The following is a 20,049-nucleotide window of genomic DNA, read 5'->3' on the forward strand; positions in this document are numbered from 1 at the left end:
AAAGAGGTAGGAAAAGAGGAAAACAATGAAGTGGAGATAAGCGGAAAGGATGAAGAGAGGGAAATAAAATGGACAGGTATGAAAATGAGTGAGGGAACGAGAGTGACGACGAGAAAAGAATACGGGAACAGCGGAAACCAGAGAGAAAGATGGAGAGAAAGACTGAAAACCTGAAATAGAGGGAGGGGGAAGAATCACAAAGAAGAGAGAGACGGACTGAGGCTGGAGAAGTGATTTAGAGAGGCACCGAGAGAGTAGCACTGAAAAACAGGTCCAGGGCTCGAAAAGAGAGACATATATGGTCGAGGTGGGAAATGCAGAAATCAGAGACAAACGAGCCAAAGAGAGGGAGGAAGATAGCGAGACGATGAGAGAGAAAGCTGGCCAGTGAGAGAGGCGGTAAGAAAGAGAAAATCAGAGAGAGAGAACATAGCATGTAACTGGGTAATGTGGCCCGATATTGCCATGAGGGGGTTCTAGTAATATCATGAACCACAAGGTGACGAGGCAGAGTGGTTTATAAATGTCACAGGAACCCTAAGATGGCAATGTAGGGCCATATTATGTACGCATGGTACCCATTGTGTATTTTAAATGGCATACATTAAGTTTGGGAAAAGTAGCTTGAAAAAGCAGTTTTCTAAAAAGTGAAGTTGGCACTGGGATTTGATTGGAATTATATATAATGTTTAAGCTTCTTTTAACTCTCCTTTAATAAATTGGTAATTGAAAAATGGTGAGGGTCATTGGATTTAGAAGATTCTGTGACTGCTGTGTTTACCGCACAATTATGGACTTACACTGACATTGAGGGAGAAAGCTGGACAGTGAGAGAGGCTGCAAGAAAAAGAAAAGCAGACAGAGAGAGAGAGGAGAACATAAAGGCACAGAGAAATGGAGAATCAGAGACAGAAAAAAGACAAAGAGAAAAGCATAAAAGGAGACACGGCCTGTGGCCGTGAAACTGAAAATACGGCCGGCCGGCCGTGAAAAATTAGGGGGTGAGAAATGCGCTGGGAGGGCTGCCTTTGATGTGGTAATGAGAGGCAGGCAGGCAGGCGGCTGGTGGCATTGTGCACGCGCTTTTTAGGGCTTGCGCTTGCGCAATGACCTAAAAAGCACATGCACTCCGTGGAATCGCCAGTGTAATTGTGCTTGGTTAAACGCTGTTTAAGCCCCTATAGAGCTTCGCCAGCTATGCGCATGCGCACAGCAGGCGAGCCCTAAAAAGCAAAGGTTACTAAGCAACAGGGAACCGATTGGCAAACAGAAGTCAGTTGACTTTTGACAGTTTGCTGATCGGAGGAAATGACGAGATTGTTTAAGGAAATTGTGGCGTTTAGGAGCAAAAGAAAAGAAATAAAAAATGTAAGGAAATTGGGGTGTCCTTGATATAGGAAATGATATAGATGTTAAAAATAAACAAAAACGAAAGAGTAATTAAGTGAATTAAGAGAGACAACTTGATTTATTTAAACAAACTTTATTAACATGAGTGAGGGAGCAGAGGTTAGTAGTAAGAAGGTATAGGAGGAGATTATTAGGAGACTAATAGAGCAAGAAATAGGAAATAAGGTACAGGTAACAGTAGAAAGAACAGTTATGGAAGGGAAGAGGAAGGCAGATAATTTAGATGAGGAAGAATTCTGGACATTATTTGAGGAATAGGATACTCAAAATAATGGTCCAGATGGGAAATGTTTTAAAAAACATAGCAACAATGTAGAGAATATCTCAAGTGAAGAGATTAAGAAAGTAAATAATAAAAAGAAAGGAGTGGCATTGAGAGGTGCACAGAGCGGCACGAATGAAAGGCAGGTTAACCCTGCGATTGAAAGAGGTGGTCAACCCACATGGCGAGATAATAAGGAGGATGATGGCATAGATGAGTATGTATTGGATCTTGATTATGATGAGGATAAAGATGAATTTTCAGAGTATACTAGCACTAATACTCAATCAAAGAAAGAAAAAAAAGATCCATTTGGGCAAACACTATTTAATCCTGCTTTAATTAGACATCCAAGAAGTTCGGAATGGGGGCCAATGGAACATGTTTCAGACTATATTACATTTTGGATTCTGAGACCTTTAGAGAGAAATGAGAGAAATGTCATGAAAGCAGAATGCTCCCGGCCTGTAATTGATGTAAAAGGGACCATGGCTCTTAATCTGGAGCCGGACCTAATAACTTATCTTTTTAAGTTAGGCCGTGACCCAAGAAAAGGATTAGAAAGATCGCTTAAATAATGTGAAGATAAGGTTTTAGATATTCTAGGTCCAGTGGCCAGAATTATTGACATGGAGGAAGAGTCTTACCCAAATGGTACTGACATTGATTTGGGGCTCCTAAGAGGTTGGAGTCAAAGGGTGGTGTGCTTCTTTGCAAATGTTAATGCAAGCTTGATATCCGAGAGACGGAAGGTAGTCTTATTCAGAATAAGCCCTAAATTAGGGTATTTTGCGCCAGAAAGGAAAGCAGTGAAGAGCCAAAAGGACTCCTTTTCGGAATGTTCCGGTAAAATCCTTAGGGAAACATGTGCAAACATTTACTTCTCTAGATAAGGCACATACGTCATTGAGAAGAGTCTTCGGAAGTGGAAATTTATATGGCAGGGCCGGAAGGAGGGGTCAGTCTTTCGGCCGTCCATTTTCAAGAGGCCCATTTTATCAAGGAGGAGGAAGTTTACAAGGAAGAGGTAGTTTCAGAGGAAACTCACATCAAAATACATTCTATCCACAAAGAGGACGTGGTGGAAGGAACAAAGCTGCTCAGGGAATCTTGAGGACAAACAGGTCAAGGTGAGTACGAAAATTATTTTTGGTTTTACCCAGGAAAATTCAGGAGGGAGATTGAAAATGTTTCTCGAGAAATGGAAATAAATAACTGGAGACTCCTGGATTTTAGAAACAATAAAAGGTTATGTGATAGATTGTGTTACAGTTCCCCAGCAGGATAGAGAACCAAAGAAAATATATTTCCAAAGAGAACTTTAAACTATTATAGAGGAATATGTGAGAGAAATGTTAAAAAACACAGGCAATAATAAGAGTTTCAGAGTGGAGAAAAGGGTTTGTAGGTACCCTTTTTGTCATAGAAAAGAAGGATAACGGGTGGAGGCCTATCATAAATCGGAGGGACTTCAATCAATATGTAATTTACAATCATTTCAAGATGGAAGGAATCCATCTGTTAAGAGATATTTTGAAGGACAATGTTTGGATGATGAAAATAGATTTAAAGGATGCGTATTTTTCAATAGCTATGGCAGAGGAAAGTCAGAAATACCTTCAATTCAGGTGGAAGGGTCAGCTTTACCAGTTTGTATGCCTCGCCCTTGGACTATCTTCTGCCCCTTGGTGTTTTTCAAAGGTTATGAGACCAGGTGTGGGTTTCCTGAGAGAAAGAGGGGTCCGGATGTTGATTTATTTGGTCGACATACTGATAATGAAAGGATAGGTAAATAGTTTATTGGAGCACAGCCTCATAGTGCAGAATCTGTTGAAGGATTTAGGTTTTGTCTTAAATTTGGAGAAATCTATTTTAGTGCCAGCACAGAAAATTGAGTTTTTAGGTTTTGTGGCGGACACGATAAAAAAACTGTTGGTGTTACCAGAGAAAAAGATCATTTTAATAAAAAGAGAAGTGAAATTATTGTTAAAAAACAAGAAGTAAGCAAGTGAGCAACAGTTTTGGGACTTTTGTCTTCATCGATTCAGGCAACATTTCCATACCATTGCATTACAGATCTTTGCAGAGTGTGAATGGTGCACATTTGACCGAAGGATTATGGTATGGAGACAAGGTGAAAATTCATGTGGAAGCAAATGAGGAATTGATTTGGTGGCTAGAAAATTTAGAAGCATGAAGTGGCAGGGCAGTTTTTGGAGCAACACCAGATTATGTGATAGAGACAGATGCGAGCAGCTTAGGATGGGGAGCGAGACTAGAAAGTCAGGAAACAGGCGGACGTTGTAATATGGAAGAAAGGGACGATCATATAAATTGTTTGGAGCTGAAAGCAGGTGTTTTGTCAATTTGCAGTTTCAGGAGGAGAATTATTCAGAAAAGGACAGTCTTGTTAAAGATGGACAACACTGCTGCTGTGACTTACATAAACAAGTTAGGCGGAAGCAGGTCAAAGAAGTTAGCGGATCTGGGGAAGGATTGTTTGAGGTTTTGCAAGGAACACAAAATAAGTGTAATGGTTCAGTATCTGCCAGGGAAAGAGAACTTGGTAGCGGATTGGAATTCACGTTTTTTTTTCATTACATTTTTTATTAAAAGAAGAAAAAAAACAACATACAAGGCAAAAAAGGAAACAGTGTACATGGACATGTGTTCACATAGGAGGACACCAAGGCACGATATTATACAATAGATCAATAGTACATATTGTGGGGAGGGGGCCAGCGGGGGAACAAATTTAAGGATAACAGAGAGCACACAATACATGGAATGCCGGATCAGGGGAACAGAGGGACTTGGGGGTCGTCCACGAATGGAGGCGCACATAGATTTCCACGGTATGCGTTCCATTGGCTCCAGATACTATTCCATTTTCTAGGTTTGCCCCGCGCCACATACACAGTCTTCTCTCTGAACATACACCAGTCCATATTCTCCTTCCACACCGATACCGTGGGCGGGCGCTGGAAACCCCACAACTGCGCTACATCTCTTTTGGCTATCATATTCCCAAGGGTCGCCCACTGCGTCTGGGCCACACTATATCATTCGGCTCCCACACATTCAAAAGGCATCGCCTGGCCTCGGGCTGCAGCACCACCCCCGTGACTCTACTCATCACTGCATGCACATTATTCCAGAACTGCACCACCTCCGGACACTCCCAAAGTATATGGAGGAAAGTTCCAAGCATCCCACAACCACGCTTACATAACCCGTCCGAGGAATAACCCATGCGAATCAAGTGCGGACCAGTGATATACACAGGGTGTAAGATTTTGAGCTGAACGAAACTGAGACGGGCAGGAATCGCGACTTCTTTAGGCGAGGATAATGCAGCTTGCCAATCCTCATCATCCAGCTCCAAACCATCGCCGGTCCAGACCTCCCTAAGACGCACTAACAGATCCACTCGGGTGTTAATCAACTTCTTATATATCAGGGAAATGGTACTGTTGGGGACGTGGCCATCAAGGATCCTATCTTCAAGGGGGGAGGACTCCGGGACGACAGTACCCGCAGGGAGAACCGAACTCAAGGCATGGTGAATCTCTGTGTATTGGAAGAATTCCCTGACACTTAATTCATATTCTGTCTGTAGTGCCGCAAAGGTCTTGATTTTGCCTTTGACCCAAAGTTCGCCCACGCAGCCAATACCAATCATATCCCATTTTTCAAACCCTTTCGTTTTACAGAGACATCCCAACCTTTCAGAAGCATACAAGGGGGTCGCACGAGTCAATCGATCTTCCCAACCCACAGACGCATTTGCAGCATGCCACACGCGTACAGCAATCTTGGTAGGTCCAGATAAATCCTTGCCCGCTGCCTTCGAGTAGAGCGCCCTCCTGTAGTCCCCGCCCGGTAGCAAATACTTATCCATCTCGAATGCCGGATTAGGAGCAAGCGCATATGTCGCATGGTTGATCGCACTCAATTGCGAGGCCCAATAGTAACGCCTAATATCCGGCAACGCTATACCCCCATCATACCAGGGAAGAGTGAGTTTAGCGAGGGAAATACGCGAGCGTCCATCCCAAATTAACCGTCTCTGCAGGCTCTCAACCTCTCTAAAGTAGCTCGCCGGAATAATATCGAACGTATTCTGAAGCGCGTACAAAAACCTCGGCATGGCCATCATTTTAAAAAGGGCTGCGCGCCCGAGCAGCGATAGCGGCAACCCGCGCCAGCGCACAAAGTCAAGTCTCAGTCTTTGAAGGGGGGGAGCAGATTATGTTCGTAGCGAGCCGCAGGGTCTAAAGATGGAATTCACGTTTTTTGAGGGATTACAGCGACTGGAAACTGAGTCTTTGTTTTTCAGGAAGATACGGATAATATCATGTCCTTTAGAGATAGATTTATTTGCATCAAGGATAACAAATCAGTTGGAGAATTATGTGAGTTGGAGGTCAGATCCAGGAGCAGTTTGTGTGGACACATTTAGTCTAGATTGGAAAAGGTTGAATGGGCTATGCGTTTCCACCTTTTTCGATGATTCCGAGAGTCCTGGCACAAGTGAGGAGACAGGCTTCCAGTCTGGTTTTAGTAGCACCTTTCTGGATAACTCAAGCATGGTATCCTTCAGTAATGGAATTGGCGGTGGACGATTCTTTTTTGATTCTAGCAGTTTAAGGGTCTTTTGATGGATGTAGACGGAAGGGAACATCCGTTAGTAGAGTCAGAGGTGCTCAACCTTCTATTTGAAGCATTTCAGGAAATCAGATAGATTCGCAGAATTATCAGAGGAGGCTTCAGATTTGTTATATGAATCTTGGGCACCAGGAACAAGGAAGAGGTACACTGGAGCATGGAAAGTGTAGGGTTGCTGGTGCATGGAAAGGGGTTTGGATCCCGTGGAAGTGGATGAAGTTATAATAGCAAATTTTTTAGCAATGCCTTTCAGGAAAGGATTAAGTTATAGAACTGTGAACTGTTACAGGTCAGCTGGTCATTGTTTGGTTGATGGAATTTCTGTTGGCAAAGGTCAATTGGTTTTTAGGATTATGAAAGGAATTAGTTTAAAGAAACCTCCAGGTTCTAGGTATAGTTTTCTATGAGATGTATGTTTGGTTTGGAAACTTTTTGAACGTTGGCAGGGTAATAGGTTTTTGAGTTTGAAACATTTATGTTGGAAGTTAGGTACATTATTATGTATGGTTTATTTTAGACGGGTTTCAGACGTGAAAGCCTTAGATCTTTCAGGAAGAATTATTTCACACAAAGGAAGTGTTTTTTTAATTAAAACAAAGAACTAAGACTATGTCTGAGGGAATCTTATGTGTGGAAAGATGTTTACGGGAGTGTTAGAAAGGCGGTCCCCGGGACGGCAGAAGATGTCTGACTGACCACCCCTAGACCCACCTCTCCTTCGGGAGATGGCCGAGCGTTTGTCGAGAGGCCTCCTGGGAGAGGTTCCTCCCCTAGAATCGTAACAGCAGAGCAATCACACCACTACAAAGGTACACCACACCAAAGGATAACTTCTTAGGGTCTTTATCAACAATAAAGATTGGTTCTCTCGGCAAAATGTACAAGCGGATCGAGGGATCCTTAAAGTCTTGGTGGGGGGAAAGGGGTAGCAGGACAGTCTTAGTACCAGCCTGGTACAGGGATACCCTACGCACAGCTCTCAATCCTCAAGCCGGGGGGTTCCGCAAGGACGAGCCGCGGCAGCGCCAGCAGGACTCCAAAGGTGGTTTCAGTGAGGTTGGGCCGCGGCAGCGCCAGCAGGACTCCAAAGATAGTTTCAGCGAGGTTGGGCCGTGGAAGCACCAGCAGGACTCCAAAGGTGGTTTCAGCGAGGTTGGGCCGCGGCAGCGCCAGCAGGACTCCAAAGATAGTTTCAGCGAGGTTGGACCGCGGCAGCTCCAGCAGGACTCCAAAGGTGGTTTCAGCGAGGTTGGGCCGCGGCAGCGCCAGCAGGACTCCAAAGATAGTTTCAGCGAGGTTGTGCCGCAGCAGCGCCAGCAGGACTCCAAAGATGGTTACAGGGATCAGAGAAGTGAGTTCTTTTCGGGGTCAGCCACAACAGCGTCAGCAGGGCTCTCGACTCCAGGATACAACTGCTGATTCATTCCAGAGCTGCCCCAGATATAGGTCTGGAGTCCTTTGATGTCCGGACCTTCGCGCTTGGGGGTCAGAGGGGCCGGGATGAGGGTGTCCAGACACCCAGCAGGGGGGTGGAGCCAGCGCCCAGGGAGTCCGGAGGGCGATCGAAACCAGGCATCCGGGGACGGCTGGAGGGCCATCGAAACTCTCCTCCTCCTTGATTCGTCGAGTGGCCGTTTTACCCCCTGGTCGGATCTTGGTGCCTCGATGTCGGGGCTTCGCTGGGGCCGCGGCCGATGTCGGGCCGAGGCCACGTGGTCGTGACGTGGAAGGCCCAAGATGGAGTCGAGCCTGAGATGGCGGGCCCGGTTAGGGGCCAGACCAGCAGAGTAGGGGTCGCCGTGTTCCTGAGGGGGAGAGCCGGGGGTCGCCAGGAGTGGCGGCTCTCGTTGAGGGTTGGAGAGGGAGGTTCGTCGAGGAGGCCAGGGGTCATTGCTGACCAGGGCCCGCCATGCGGGGAGGAGCGGGACCACGCCACGAGGCCGGGTCCAACACACGTCCCCCCCAGCTGAAGGCGGGGAGAGTCACCCATTTCCTTGGGGGTTCTCCTCGTCGAGGCGGAAGAAGCGGGACAGGCCGTCGGCGTTGGCGTGGTCGTTGCCGGGGCGGTGTTCCACAGTGAAGTCCATCCCTTGCAGGGAGATGGACCATCGCAGCAACTTTGGGTTCTCTCCTCGCATCTGCATCAACCACCGCAAAGGCCGGTGGTCAGTTTGCACCCGGAAGTGGGTGCCGAAGAGATAGGGTCGGAGTTTCTTGAGGGCCCACACCACGGCGAAGGCCTCTCGTTCAATGGTGCTCCAGCGTTGTTCTCGGGCCAGCAGACGTCGGCTGATGAAGGCCACGGGCTGGTCAACTCCTTCGGCATTGAGTTGGGAAAGGACCGCCCCGACACCATGCTCCGAGGCATCTGTCTGTACTATGAATTCCCGGCTGTAGTCAGGGGCTTGGAGCACCGGGGTTGGTACACATCGCTGTTTTTAGGGTCTCAAAGGCGGCCTGACACTCGGGCGTCCAATGCACCTTCTGGGGCTGTCTCTTGGAAGTGAGTTCGGTGAGGGGGCCAACAATGCTCCCATAGTCCTTTACGAAGCACCGGTAATACTCAGTGAGCCCCAGGAAGGCTCTGACTGCTGTCTGGGTAACTGGCGGCTCCCAGGCCATAATGGCGTCGATCTTGGGTTGGAGGGGAGCCACATGGCCGCTCCCCACTTGGTGTCCCAGATAGGTCACGGAACCTTGGCCTATCTGGCACTTGCTTGCTTTTATTGTCAGTCCAGCCCGTCTGAGGACCGTCAGACCCTCCCAGAGGTGCTTGAGGTGCTCGGCCCAGTGGAGGCTGTACACCGCAATATCGTCCAGATAGGCGGCGCTGAACCCTTCTAGCACCGCCAGCACCTTATTCACCAGCCTCTGGAACGTTGCAGGGGCGTTCTTCATCCCGAAGGGCATCACCCTGAAGTGGTAGTGGCCATCGGGGGTTGAGAAAGCGGAGCGCTCTTGGGCGCCCAGGGTGAGTCTGATCTGCCAGTAGCCGGAGGTTAGGTCGAATGTGCTCAGGTAGCGGGCCGCCCCCAGGCGGTCGATCAGTTCATCGGCCCGGGGGATGGGATGAGCATCGGTCCGGGTGACGGCGTTCAACCCCCGGTAGTCTACACAAAATCGCAGTTCGGGAGTGGCACCAGGAGCGGCGACTTTGGGGACCAGGACGACCGGACTGGCCCACGGACTGTCGGAGGGTTCGACTACCCCCAGAGCCAACATCTTGGAGACTTCCGATTGGATGCAGGTCCGGACTCGGTCGGGAACTCTGTAGGCCTGGTGTCGCACAGGCGGGCTGTCCCCGGTGTCGACATCGTGTACGCACCACTGGGTGACTCCGGGGGTGAGCGAAAACAAGTCTGTGAACTGACCCAGCAGTTTTTGGCAGTCCTGGCACTGTTCTGGGGTCAGGGCGGAGGAGAGGGTGACCCCCTCGACGGAGCCATCTTGCTCGGAGGTGCTCAGGAGGTCCGGTAGGGGCTTGGAGTGGTCTTTGGCCCCGCCATCCGTAGCCATCAGCAGGCTGAGTTCAGTCCTGACAAAGTGAGGCTTGAGCCGGTTGGTGTGGAGGACCCTGAGGGGGTTCCTGGGGGATTCCATGTCCACCAGGTAAGTGACAGGACTCTTACGCTCCACCACCTTGAAGGGCCCCGTCCATTTGTCCTGGAGGGCACAGGGTTCGACCGGGGACATGACCCAGACCAGTTGGCCCGGTTCGAACTCAATGGAAGAGGCGTTTTGGTCATACCAGCGTTTCATCTCCTCCTGGCTGGCCTCGAGGTTGGCTTCTGCAAGTTCCCGGAACTTCCGAGTTTGATTTCGGAGGGTCAGGAAGTATCGGTAGACGTCGGGGGGAGCATCTTCGACTGCAGCCTCCCAGCCTTCTTTGACCAGGCTGAGGGGACTCCGGACGGGGTGTCCATACAATAGTTCGAAGGGGCTGAACCCCAGGGACTTCTGAGGGACTTCCCGATAGGCGAAGAGCAGGCAGGGCAGCAGCACGTCCCATTGGTGTCGCAAGGGCTCCTCCAGGCCCATGATCATCCCCTTGAGAGTTGTATTGAAGCGCTCCACCAATCCATTCCCTTGGGGGTGGTAGGGGGTCGTGAATTTATACATGACCCCGCACTGTTGCCACAGGGCCTTCATGTATCGGGAAATAAAGTTTGTACCCCGGTCACTAACGACCTCTCGAGGGAAGCCCACCCGGGAGAAGATCCCCATCAGCGCCCGGCCCACCACGGGGGCCGTCACAGTCCGGAGGGGGATGGCTTCGGGATAGCGGGTGGCATGGTCTACCAGGATGAGAATAAACCGGTGTCCTTGGGAGGTGTGAGGTTCCAGAGGCCCCACAATGTCTATTCCCACCCGCTCGAAAGGGGTGTTGACGACTGGGAAGGGTTGGAGGGGGGCCTTGTGCTTCCCTCCACTCTTCCCGCTGGCTTGGCAGGTGGGGCACGTCCGGCAGTGATTGTGCACATCGTTTCTCATTTTTGGCCAGTAGAAATGGGTTACCAGGCGGCTGTATGTTTTGTCCTGCCCCAGGTGCCCGGCGAGGGGCACATCGTGTGCCAGGTTCAGGAGGAAGTCTCTTAACCTGCAGATTGGTCTAATGACAAGGTATTTAGGGATTTTTATTTTAGGCCAGTAGAGCATGTGTGTGGGAAACATCTAAAAGACTTTAAACATGCATAATGCTAGCCTACTGTCTTGTCATTAAATGTCGATTCTCAAAGATTAAATGCATAGAGAATCATCATTTAATTAAAGACAAGGTGGCTAGCGATATTCCTCCCTCCCTACTCATTAGTGGGTGAGGAGATTTTGTTAAAAAAGTAAATATTTTAAGGAGAAGGTTGTGATGTTTTCTATTAGTCTTTTTCGTGAAAGAAGTCTAATGGAGTTTTATGATTTAATGTTATTTTTCTATTCTAGATATTCAGTAGAAGAGTCGTTGACAGAATGGGGGAAAGATGGAGGATTTAATTTATGAGAAAGAAGAAGAGAAACAAAAGAGGAAGAGCCTAGAATGTTGAAGGGTTATGTTATGGTTGAATGTTCTATTGTTTTATGACTTCATTCTGTGATGTTACCTAGCTTTTAAAGTGCTGCTCAGAAGTTGGTGAATAAAAGGTAATCCATAATGCTAGCCTCCTTGTCTTTAATTAAATCACGATTCTTTATGCATTAAATCTTTGAGAATCGACATTTCCCTCCATCTTAAATAGAACCCACCTCGTTGTGTTGACAATTCTGTCTCCAGTTTGTTCCAGTAGCCATTAATGAGCAGGATGTTGATTACATACTGTTTTCTATGACTGTGTTGTCATTAATACCCGTAAATGGTATTATGGTTCTCATTGTATTATTGCATGCAGTAACACCTCATTATGTTTTAAATAGGGACAGTTCCTTCAGGTCCTTCCTGGAGATCTTTGATCAAGGCAAAAGTCTCAGAATTATGGGTTTGACGATTTTTGCATGTTAAACTCCATTTCAAATGGGCAAATTGGGGATCAACATGTGATCCCTTGACACATACCCCTGACATAGGTAATATTGTGTGCAGTGTCACCTCCTGGGAATGCTGAGCTACTTTTAATGGTGATTCAGAAAAGGGGGTGGTGATGAACAGAGTGTCTGAATTAAGCAGACCACTCTTACCCAGTCCAAAGATCAGGGCTTGATCCATCACCGTTATTTAGCTCACTGCCCCATCCCAGCTCAGAACCTGGCTATATGCAAATTAGTCTGTCCCTGGCCCAGTGCATCATGGGAACAGGGCAGACCAAACTACCAAGCCAATTCTTCACCAGAAAGGAGACAAGCTACCGGGGACCGGTTTCTGGCATTTCAGCCTCGTCGGCCCAGCTTGCTTGAATCCTGATGGAGCAGTGAGCAAGGGACTCATGTCTGAGTATACCCTGCCACACCTATAGTGGCCAAAAACGATTTAGAAAAGGGGGTGGTGATGAACAGAGTGTCTGAATTAAGCAGACCACTCTTACCCAGTCCAAAGATCAGGGCTTGATCCATCACCGTTATTTAGCTCACTGCCCCATCCCAGCTCAGAACCTGGCTATATGCAAATTAGTCTGTCCCTGGCCCAGTGCATCATGGGAACAGGGCAGACCAAACTACCAAGCCAATTCTTTACCAGAAAGGAGACAAGCTACCGGGGACCGGTTTCTGGCATTTCAGCCTCGTCGGCCCAGCTTGCTTGAATCCTGATGGAGCAGTGAGCAAGGGACTCATGTCTGAGTATACCCTGCCACACCTATAGTGGCCAAAAACGATTCAGAAAAGGGGGTGGTGATGAACAGAGTGTCTGAATTAAGCAGACCACTCTTACCCAGTCCAAAGATCAGGGCTTGATCCATCACCGTTATTTAGCTCACTGCCCCATCCCAGCTCAGAACCTGGCTATATGCAAATTAGTCTGTCCCTGGCCCAGTGCATCATGGGAACAGGGCAGACCAAACTACCAAGCCAATTCTTCACCAGAAAGGAGACAAGCTACCGGGGACCGGTTTCTGGCATTTCAGCCTCGTCGGCCCAGCTTGCTTGAATCCTGATGGAGCAGTGAGCAAGGGACTCATGTCTGAGTATACCCTGCCACACCTATAGTGGCCAAAACGATCCAGAAAAGGGGGTGGTGATGAACAGAGTGTCTGAATTAAGCAGACCACTCTTACCCAGTCCAAAGATCAGGGCTTGATCCATCACCGTTATTTAGCTCACTGCCCCATCCCAGCTCAGAACCTGGCTATATGCAAATTAGTCTGTCCCTGGCCCAGTGCATCATGGGAACAGGGCAGACCAAACTACCAAGCCAATTCTTCACCAGAAAGGAGACAAGCTACCGGGGACCGGTTTCTGGCATTTCAGCCTCGTCGGCCCAGCTTGCTTGAATCCTGATGGAGCAGTGAGCAAGGGACTCATGTCTGAGTATACCCTGCCACACCTATAGTGGCCAAAAACGATTCAGAAAAGGGGGTGGTGATGAACAGAGTGTCTGAATTAAGCAGACCACTCTTACCCAGTCCAAAGATCAGGGCTTGATCCATCACCGTTATTTAGCTCACTGCCCCATCCCAGCTCAGAACCTGGCTATATGCAAATTAGTCTGTCCCTGGCCCAGTGCATCATGGGAACAGGGCAGACCAAACTACCAAGCCAATTCTTCACCAGAAAGGAGACAAGCTACCGGGGACCGGTTTCTGGCATTTCAGCCTCGTCGGCCCAGCTTGCTTGAATCCTGATGGAGCAGTGAGCAAGGGACTCATGTCTGAGTATACCCTGCCACACCTATAGTGGCCAAAAACGATTTAGAAAAGGGGGTGGTGATGAACAGAGTGTCTGAATTAAGCAGACCACTCTTACCCAGTCCAAAGATCAGGGCTTGATCCATCACCGTTATTTAGCTCACTGCCCCATCCCAGCTCAGAACCTGGCTATATGCAAATTAGTCTGTCCCTGGCCCAGTGCATCATGGGAACAGGGCAGACCAAACTACCAAGCCAATTCTTCACCAGAAAGGAGACAAGCTACCGGGGACCGGTTTCTGGCATTTCAGCCTCGTCGGCCCAGCTTGCTTGAATCCTGATGGAGCAGTGAGCAAGGGACTCATGTCTGAGTATACCCTGCCACACCTATAGTGGCCAAAAACGATTCAGAAAAGGGGGTGGTGATGAACAGAGTGTCTGAATTAAGCAGACCACTCTTACCCAGTCCAAAGATCAGGGCTTGATCCATCACCGTTATTTAGCTCACTGCCCCATCCCAGCTCAGAACCTGGCTATATGCAAATTAGTCTGTCCCTGGCCCAGTGCATCATGGGAACAGGGCAGACCAAACTACCAAGCCAATTCTTCACCAGAAAGGAGACAAGCTACCGGGGACCGGTTTCTGGCATTTCAGCCTCGTCGGCCCAGCTTGCTTGAATCCTGATGGAGCAGTGAGCAAGGGACTCATGTCTGAGTATACCCTGCCACACCTATAGTGGCCAAAAACGATTCAGAAAAGGGGGTGGTGATGAACATAGTGTCTGAATTAAGCAGACCACTCTTACCCAGTCCAAAGATCAGGGCTTGATCCATCACCGTTATTTAGCTCACTGCCCCATCCCAGCTCAGAACCTGGCTATATGCAAATTAGTCTGTCCCTGGCCCAGTGCATCATGGGAACAGGGCAGACCAAACTACCAAGCCAATTCTTCACCAGAAAGGAGACAAGCTACCGGGGGCTACTTTTAATGGGCCATGAAACTTTAGACTGTCTTTGTAGTGTGTGTTAATCTTCTGCACGGTTGCATGCTTCATCATAGGGTTCTTCCCATTCTGCTACGGAACAGGTCTTGCTACTATCTGTGAATTTCGTTGGATCACTGAATGGTATGCTCTGATGATGATGGAGTAGGAGTAGGAGGTTATTTGGGTGAAAATTGAAAATACATGCCTGGTAGGATAGCAATTCTTTAATCCGTCCTCCAGACAGTATGGTTAACCTCTTGGTGTTCATCCTTGAATACTGATTGTTCGGTTAGCTTCTTTGAAACAGCCTTACATTTCAAAAGTAACCTTGCTTATAGTTACCCTCCTCCTCCCTGCATTTCTTTCTGCTTTGAATCTTTGATGTTTGAAAGCAATGACTGTAAAAGAGTGCTGTGCAATTCTTTAAGTTTAAATGCTCCTGGGAGGAAAGCGTATTGCAGCCCCAACTAATTTCAATGAAATGGATACATCTTGAGATGGGCCCTAGGCCACTTGCATGCTAAGCCACTAGTCTTATTCTGGGAGTGGTGCAGGAGGAGTGAGGTGTAGAGGAGGAAATTGCAGTCTATCCTAAATTAATATGTGAGCTGATTGGCCATTTGGAAGATTCCTTTCCATTTGTATTGATCCAACATTCGATATGAAATATCTTTCAGACCTTAAAGATGGTTGAAATGTTGTTCAGGAATGTGTTTGATGGTTTCAAATTGCATAAAAACGTTATGGTATTCCTCCTGAACACAATGTTTTTCTTGTGGATTTTAGATAGATATCATGTTATTTAAAATCTACGATGAAGTTAAGATGTTCGAACTTGTTGAGCTGGAGCCCAACTCCACCGAAAACCGATGTCTTGACTGCTGCACTCCGACACCCTATGATCCCAAGCGTCCAATTATGAGAAGAGAAGAAAGAGCTTCGACCAGAGATCATCCACCGCAAAATGTGAGTTTTAGAAATAAATGAAAGTCAATAAGTATAATATTAATAAATTATACTTAAAACCATCTCAAATTTAACAAACAAAATAATGTGGCAATATTGCCACTATTACAATTGCAAAACATTGACAAAGTTTTAACTCTAGAATGTATAACGTGGCTGCTATTGACAAGATCTCCAATACAAAGGCCCTTATCTGAGTAACAGGTAGATTCATCATGGTCCCGATTTGCGAGTCCTTAATAGCGATTATTAAGGAATCGTTATTAAGGACTCTCAAATCGGGATTCATGTAGAAATTGCAAAAGAAATTGCGATTCCTACAGCCTCCTTATTTGCGATTAGCAAATTGCTAATCGCAAATTAGGAATAACTCCCCATTCATTCCTATGGGCCTAAAGGCCCATAGGAATGAATGGGGAGTCAATCCTTATTTGCGATTAGCAATTTGCTAATCGCAAATAAGAATGCGATTTCAAGGGTGCCGGGGGTGTCCAAAGGACACCCTGTAGCACCCCTGAAATGGAAATGTAGCCTGATGTTGCGCACACACATGTCCAAAGGACATGTGTGTGTGTAACATACCACTTAGAAAAATGCACTAAGTTTTCACTATTTACCACAAAGTCAGACTTCGTGGTAAATAGCGGCCGGAAATTGCGAATTCGCATATTTTAAAAGTTTCATGAATTGCATTTAAGGAATCTCAAATAGAGATTCCTTAAATGCAATTCCTCGCAAATATGCGATTTCGCAATTAGTGATTTTTGCATTTGGGATGATGAATCCCAAATGCAAAAATTGCGCTCGCAAAGGGCCAGAATCTGAGAATCTGGCCCTTTGCGAGCTGATTTTTCGTTCATGAATCTAGCTGTAAGTCACTTAAAGCTTTATAATTGTTAAACAAATGCAGCAAAAAACATGACAGGTTTTGAAAACATCATAGTTACTCTCACTGGAGTTTGTAAGGTACTTAGGGGCATATGTATCAAGCCCATTTCCCGTTCGCAAATGAACCGATTCGCCGAATCGGCCCATTTGCAAACGGGAATAGGCCTTTTGGGATTTATCACCCCAAAAGGGCATTGCAAATTAGAGAATCGCAAAATTTGCGATTCTCTATTTTGCAATTGCATTTAAGGAATCGCAAATTGCGATTCCTTAAATGCAATGTATAAAGCACAGAAAAAGTGCAATTGGGCCTTAAGGAATCGCAAATTATCACCAACTTCAAGTTGGTGGTAATTTGCGATTTCTTTGAAAATGCATTTTTTTGCATCTTTCAAAGTGTGATGTGGCGCACATACGTGCCCGTAGGGCATGTATGTGCGCCACATGTGCAGACATACATATTTCAGGGGTGCAACAGGGTGTCCTTTTAACACCCTGGCACCCTTGAAATTGCATTCTCAATTTGCGATTCTCTAATCGCGAATCGCAAATTGAGAATGTCTTTCCATTCATTCCTATGGGCCTGCTAGCCCATAGGAATGAATGGAAAGGTATTCCTTAATTGCAATTCGCAATTTGCTAATCGCAATTAAGGAATGCCAAGGAATCGCAAAATATTTGCAAAATTTTTATTACATCCCATTTTGCGATTCTGTAAAAATCGCTATTTGAGAATCGCAATGCCGGTGTTTAATACATAAGCCCCCATATTCTGCTATAGATTCCGGATTCTACACCAAATCGTCACTTAGGGCCTCATTACAATGCTGGTCGCATTGTAATGAGGCATTGTAGGGGACACCGGACCACCCGGACCACCCGACAAGAAGTCTGCGGTTCCGCTACCTTGATTTTGATGCAACCGCCTTGATGGCGGTCGGAAAGTTTATTTCTCCTGTTGTGGCTTGGGCTGCGGGCCACAGCACAAGCTGCAATAGGAAAAATACACTTTTGAAACATCCATGCATCGTGTGGCTGGCACTAAGCGGTGCCTTCCACATGATGCAAGTATGTTTAAGGCAGAAACATAGGTGCACCCCAGGGTCCATAGCGGAGGGCCACTGGGGACAGGGCCCATGCTAGGGGCCCTAGAAGACCCTTTCCGCCAGCCTTTTCATGGCAGAAGAACCAACATAACAAGGCTGTTGTGAAGGTGCATCGTAATCCCCACGGCGGTGCCTGAGTAGGCACCACCTCCATTTTGGGGATTACTATCTGCCCACTGCCTCAATGGGCATCTTGAGCCTGTCAGAGGTGGAGCGGATTCCCAGCACAGGCATTGGTCGGACTGCCTGTATCCTAATACTGCAGTTGGATAGATGTCCCAGATGTCGGACGGACAGCCACCAACGAGCTGTCAGATAGCCTTTTGCCGACATCGTAATGAGGCCTTTTAGTATTTTATTTTACTTAATAGATGTCCTCCTCTTTCCCCTTCATCTTCAATACCTTTCCCTTAGATTTATTTTTTATTCTTTCAGTATGTAAATTGTTATAAGGTTTTAAATTACATAAATGATGGTTTACGTTGATTAATGTACCCCCAACTATACAGCTGGGAGTGCGACTTTGGATGAAAATTTGATCTGCAGAATATATTTTGACCGACTAAAAATGGAAAAACTACTTATAACTATCTTATAATCAAATGTAATTTTTATTTTAATGAAGAAGAAGAAGAAGAAAATGCTTTATTATGCCGTAGGTCATTGAAGTAACACAATAAAACAATAAAAACACGATACATTGATATTAAAAATCAGTACCGCAAATGTAAAATATTGCATTAAAATGTTCCTCTGTTTGCCTGACTGCACAAAAGTCAATTTAGAAGGCAAACCATAAACAAAAACCTAAATGGTCGGTCATGCCTAAAAATAAGGTTTATGCAATCATAATGTAAGCAATGACTTAAACTAAGAGCAATCACATACCAAGTAAACAGTTGACAGTGTAAGAAAATACATCAATAAAATTCATTAGTTAACGTGTTAGCCTGCAAGAATAAAATTCATAAACCATTAGGCTAAAATATAACTCCATACATAAGCTAGCAGATGGCAACAATGGCTCACTTGCGCAGCACTGGTACCCATGCAAGCCCTAAAGGGTTCCACAAGCCAAACACAATATATAAAGTTCAAGTGCTCTTTTAAACAGGCAAGAGGACAAGTTCATCCTGATCAAGCCCACTGTCAGATTTGCTGGAAGTCCGGAACTCTAATATTATAGCAGAACCCCAAGTCGCTTTCTAATCACAGCCACTGCCAGTAGGAATGTACCCAGAAAACAGTTAGTCTACTACTCTTAGAGCTCAGGATTTGAAAAGCAAGCAATATATGCAGCAGCCCCAGACTACGACAATAGGGTTTCAGTCATTTTGATCGCACTGAAGAATACAGCTGACAGCTAAACAAGATATGTTGTATGATTTCCGCCCTACCCAGACATATGGAACATGATTGCTTCTTAATCGCCTCGGGCTCGACTTGTTCCATCTGTGCGTGTTTACTGTTCACCGCTAATATACCAACCCTAAATTTGATTAAAAGCCCTTGGGTCCACTGTGGAATAATCTCATCAAGTTCATCTTCAAACTTAGGGGAAGGTTTTATAGACAAGAACCTTCCAGTAAGGCTGTCACTATCAGCTTTCCATATGCACTCACTTTTAATATGACCCCCAAAATGCTTTCTTCACAATCCTTCTGCCTTGATGGCAGACGGATTGGTCCACTCGGCTTCCAAACCTAAACTAAAGAACCAATTTTTAACATGAGCTATCCAAGGAACAATCAAGTCCTTACCCAGAGGGATAATTTCACGAAGGCCTTGCCTGTACAATTCAAGCTCGGGGCATGACCATAGCCTAACTTAAAATACCATGGGTGTCAAAGCAGCTAGATCACTGATCCGCTTTAGAGCTAAGTCAAAATACAGAGGGACAAGTGGCGAGGATTGGGGGACAGATTATATGGACCTTTTAAAATGCTTTTCTAAAACTGTGAGAGTATCCAAAGGACCTATGCCCCAAACCTCAACTCCATAAGGTGCAGCTGACTGGACTATGACCTTATAGACCTTCATTACTGGAGAGACTGCTCACTGGGTGGAATCCAAGCACATCCTTCCAATTGCAGCTGATTTATAAAATAGCGCTGGACTTTTCAATGTGGGAAGACAATGTCATGGAGCCACTAAACCTTAAGCCAATGTAATCAAAATGTTTAATTTCTTTGAGTACCTCAGAATCCAATGTTAGGTTTCTACGGAAAGTTCTATGCAGCCTTAGAGTCATAAATGTGGTTTTCCATACGTTAATCTCAAACCACCTATTACTACAGAACTCATGGAATTTGTTTAACAATTTCTGGATCCCCCACAGGTGTTCTGGAGATAAGAAGTGTGTTGTCAGTGAACAACAGGCCAGAAATGGGGACACCATCAAGTTTAGGAGCACCATTAATAAAATCATGAAAGTAATTAAATGTGTCGTTAAGACAGAGGGAAAAAAGTGCTGGTGCACCCCCGTGTGACACTAATC

General features: G+C 46.4%; 1 protein-coding gene across 1 annotated transcript in view; it reads left to right on the top strand.

Moving 5' to 3' along the window:
- The window catches only part of LOC144783824 (uncharacterized), a 131,079-nt gene that overhangs the window by 78,604 nt on the left and 32,426 nt on the right, over positions 1 to 20,049 (top strand). The window contains exon 3 of the mRNA XM_078662574.1: positions 15,379 to 15,558. Coding sequence (XP_078518700.1) covers positions 15,379 to 15,558 — 180 coding nt within the window. The remainder of the gene's footprint in view (positions 1 to 15,378; positions 15,559 to 20,049) is intronic.

Source organism: Lissotriton helveticus, chromosome 10 (genome assembly GCF_964261635.1).
Source record: "Lissotriton helveticus chromosome 10, aLisHel1.1, whole genome shotgun sequence".
Classification (NCBI taxonomy): Eukaryota; Metazoa; Chordata; class Amphibia; order Caudata; family Salamandridae; genus Lissotriton; species Lissotriton helveticus.